Source organism: Doryrhamphus excisus, linkage group LG8, assembly GCF_037039965.1.
Source record: "Doryrhamphus excisus strain RoL-2023G ecotype Guam linkage group LG8, RoL_Dexc_Guam_v1.1, whole genome shotgun sequence".
NCBI lineage: Eukaryota > Metazoa > Chordata > Actinopteri > Syngnathiformes > Syngnathidae > Doryrhamphus > Doryrhamphus excisus.
In genome coordinates this window covers 755,003-759,293 of record NC_136364.1, presented here as the reverse complement: position 1 = coordinate 759,293, position 4,291 = coordinate 755,003, and the positions used below count along the sequence as shown (strand labels likewise).

At 47.7% G+C, this 4,291-nt stretch overlaps 1 protein-coding gene across 1 annotated transcript; it reads left to right on the top strand.

Annotated features, from left to right (window-relative positions):
* Positions 1–286: 286 nt before the first annotated feature.
* LOC144899636 (extended synaptotagmin-1-like) lies at positions 287–761 on the top strand. The gene is made up of 3 exons (XM_078792589.1): positions 287–334; positions 424–570; positions 630–761. The coding sequence occupies exons 2-3, from the start codon at positions 448–450 to the stop codon at positions 741–743; spliced, it is 237 nt and encodes a 78-aa protein (XP_078648715.1). The 5' UTR covers positions 287–334; positions 424–447; the 3' UTR covers positions 744–761.
* Positions 762–4,291: the final 3,530 nt, after the last annotated feature.

Below are 4,291 nucleotides of genomic sequence, written 5' to 3'. Positions count from 1 at the left end.
TGTTTGTCTTCATCGAACAAGCAGATGGTTTACCAGTAAGTGAGTCGAGGAGGTACTGAGGAGGCATGATCTGTGTTTTATTATGACCCATGTGGCGTGTCAACAGGTGGAAAAGAGCCAAAAGTGGGAGCGGATATGCTTCTTGGAAAAACATCCCACAAAACTACTGTGAGACTAAGCGTGGCAACTAGCCAAATAATAACCAGGGTATTGGCATCCGGGACTAACACGTCCATCTTTGCTGTAGGTGTGTGATCGCACGACATCACCTCAGTGGAATGAGGCGTTCTGCTTCCTGGTTCATGACCCTAGAGAAGAGAATGTTGTTGTCAAGGTAAGTTAACAATATTATTTTTAGTATTTCCACCATGTGATATCAACAAACTTGACTTGTATTACTACCTTTACACTTTGTTTCTCCAGCTCTCTCACAGCTGGACGTTGCCCATGGGTTCCTTAGTCGTCCCAATCAGAGAGCTGCTCTCGGAACCAGAACTGGTCCTGGATCAGTGGTTCCATCTGGATGGCGCCTCCCCAGAGAGTCAGATTCTTCTTCGAGCTGAACTCAAGGTAGGCGATCTCTCATTCTAGTCTTAACTCGCACCAGACTTCACATGCAATTGTTGCAGATGCTGATTCCGAGCAAATGTCCTCGTGGTGATCATGAGGCTAAATTCACTTCCAAAGACTCCGACCGCTCGACTGAGCAGCAGAAACGGGAGGCAGATGTGATGCAAAAGTGAGCGCTGCGTATATCCAAGCACACTAGTCTCAGGTCTTATTTGGTTTTCATGCTACATTGGGTTCTTAGGTCAAGTTTGGTGGACACTCCGGTAGAAACTCTTTTCTATGTCTTATCCTCACTAGGGTTGGGGTATGCTGGAGCCTGATTTGGGGCGAGAGGCGGGGTACACCCTGGACCGGTGGCCAGCCAATCCCAGGGCACATACAGTGCATCCGGAAAGTATTCACAGCGCTTCACTTTTTCCACATTTTGTCAAGTTACAGCCTCATTCCAAATTGTATTAATTTAATCTCTTACCTCAAAATACTCCACTCCACTAATGAACTGCACTAATGAATACAGATATTCTTGCTGCCACATGAATTACATGTGCAGCATTTTTGGTAGGTTGAGCGTTGTTGCGCTTCCACCTGAATTGGCATCAGCTGTTGGGGCTCGATTGCGAGGCGGTGCCAGGGTTATTGATGGGTCTTGGCGTCACCGGGGCGCTCATTGTTCCTTGCTGTTCACCTGTCGAGGCTGTGTTGGCGCGCTCCGGTGGCGGGCTCTGGTCTGTCGTGCCATCAGCAGCGTATGTGAAAGGTAGGCATAAAATTACTGGGCGTGTACCGGTGACGGTGCATCATGTGACCGCAGCCATGGTTGTTTTAATTTGCAGCGGGGTTGGTTGTTGAGGACCTGGCGTGCATTTTGGAGGGCTTGCAGGAAGTGCAGTGTCAGCCTCTTGAGGCTAGGATTGCACTGGCTGTGTGTTAAGCTACCTTTGCTCCGGTAAGCTGCCGATGCTTTAAACAAGCAGAAAGCTAACTTTAGCACCACATGTTGTCTGTCTCAAAGTTAAATGATCTGGTTAGATAATTATTTTTCTTTTTTGTGGTTAGCACAGAGAGGTTGTCACGTTCCGGCTTGGGAGCTTTACGGCACGACCCCAGGATGCAGAGATGAGGACCCAATAGCAGGTAAAAAGGCATTTATTGTTGATACTATGCAGCAGACCAACGCACTAGCATGTTCAACAGAGAAAACAACATCAATGACCCAACAAAGAAAGGAGCGCGCACCTGAACCAAATAGGCATCACAAATAATGAGAAACAGGTGCGGGAGATAATGGACATCAACTGAAAACACAGCAGAGCAACACAGGAAGGAAATACAAAACAAGGGCATGAACGAGGAACTGAGGAAAACTAAGAGCTGTCACAAGGGGGTGACAGACGTTAAACTATTTGTTGGCAAATTCAGGTTCAACATTCAGTGTGTGTGTAAAATGTTGCAGATTGAATAGTTTAACAGGCTAACACACATAATATTGTTTGAAGCAATGTCGGTGTGTTCTGTTGTACTTTGCTAGCTCTGACAGAGGTTTAAACTTCAAAAGTGGTGCCCTGTCTAATATTTTGTGTATGTGTTTTCAGGTTGCTGCAACGAACGTGACTCGGCACTGTAAGTTCTGTTCAGCTTTTTTTTTTTACCACTAGAACATCTATTTAAACACTGTAGATTGCAGCACAACCACTTTTCAAAAATGAGCCCCCTCCCATGCCTCCATGATGATTGCATGTGCACATTTCAGACACTTGGTGCGCTGAGTAGTCACCTGTCAAGATATCATACTTAATTGTGACTTTTTAGTGTCCTTTATGCACATCTGAGCAACCATTTTCAGTCTGTACTCCTCAGTCACATAAGATCACACTTAAAAAAGAACGAGACAGAGGTATAGTATATAAAATAATTATCTAACCAGATCATTTAACTTTTAAATAGACACAACACATGGTGCTAGAGTTAGCACAAATGTCTACTCTTCATTGAACGCCATAAAAGTAGAGTGCACCAAGGGAGTCTTGCATCAGACTTTTCTAGTGACATTGTCTTTGAGCATACTCACAATCAACATGCTTTCGGCTGGCTATATTTTCCTAATAACACGGTATCTATAGACATTAACTGTAGATACTGTACAAGGTGAGCTGATCCAAGAGCAGCCCCAGTCCTGTTTATGTGAATGATGAATGAAGGCCAGCCTTGCTAGCGCTCTCCACTCACACCAGGCCTGTGGGGCAAAAACAGTATCTGCAGCTTCAACTCTGGGTTCTTCTCCCCGTCTTAACCAATGGAAGGGTTAGGATGCACTGAAATGTTCATGCTGTCTTCTCCTGACAATAGTCACAAGTTAGCAAAGGTGGGGTGTTTGTGCTTCCAGGTTCTTCTGTTGATCCCGAAGGACAACACCAGTTTTTCCACCTTTGTGGGAACGATTGCGTTGGCAAGAAGATCCTTGGCATTCCTGAAGGTGTCCCCCGGAAAGCTGTCCACCTGCAGGTCTGGGAAGTCATTTGGTGGAAACTGGAATCTCCCAGGATGACGAATCTCTTCCGCACGGCAAGTTGCCAATCAACCATTTTCCTGGTGGTGTGCCGATGATGCTGGACCAGTTGCTTTTGGCTCCCGCCGATTGAGCCGGACATAGAGCTGTCGAAGCTGATGTCCGCCAGTATATCTTCCCATTGGCCTTTTTCCGCAGGTGACTCCCTTGGTGGCGTAAGTAGTGGGGCGTCGTCAAGCAAATTCTGACTCCCAACAGCAAAGGGCCTATGTGGTCCGAGTTGGTAGGGGACCGGGGGGTAACCGATTCCCCTCGCGCCATCTGATCCAAGAGCAGGGACAGCTGGTCACCGTAATCGTCGGATTCCTCTCCCGGTGGCTGACCTTGGTCGAGGTTTTTCTCTTTCCTCGTGCGGTAGCGCTGGAGTCTCAGGGGTTTTGTCCTTCGGCGGTAAGGATGTTTTGCAGGTCTTGGGATGAGGATTTACAGGTTTTACAGGGTTCACAGGGTTCATATTCCTGGATTCTATTTTTCAATTTCTTAGGGTTCTCAACGGAAAGCGAATTCTGACTCCCAACGCCGAAGGGCCTCTGTGGCCTGGGTTGGTGGGGGAGTGGGGGGAACCGATTCCCCTCGCGCCATCAGATCCAAGAGCAGGGACAGCTGGTCACCGTAATCGTCGGATTCCTCTCCCGGTGGCTGACCTTGGTCGAGGTTTTTCTCTTTACTCGTGCGGTAGCGCTGGAGTCTCAGGGGTTTTGTCCTTCGGCGGTAAGGATGTTTTGCAGGTCTTGGGATAAGGTTTTACAGGTTTTACAGGTTTTACAGGTTTTACAGGTTTTACAGGTTTTACAGGTTTCACAGGTTTCTCAACGGAAAGCGAATTCTGACTCCCAACGCCGAAGGGCCTCTGTGGCCCGGGTTGGTGGGGGAGTGGGGGGAACCAATTCCCCTCGCGCCATCAGATCCAAGAGCAGGGACAGCTGGTCACCGTAATGGTCGGATTCCTCTCCCGGTGGCTGACCTTGGTCGAGGTTTTTCTCTTTACTCGTGCGGTAGCGCTGGAGTCTCAGGGGTTTTGTCCTTCGGCGGTAAGCATGTTTTGCAGGTCTTGGGATGAGGTTTTACAGGTTTTACAGGTTCATATTCCTGGATTCTATTTTTCAATTTCTTAGGGTTCTCAACAGAAAGCGAATTCTGACTCCCAACGCCGAA

Coding starts and splice junctions, on each gene's coding strand:
- LOC144899636 (XM_078792589.1), top strand. CDS start 448: ATGGGTTCCTTAGTCGTCCCAATCAGAGAGCTGCTCTCGGAACCAGAA. Junction 571..629: donor TTCTTCGAGCTGAACTCAAG/GTAGGCGATCTC, acceptor CAATTGTTGCAG/ATGCTGATTCCGAGCAAATG.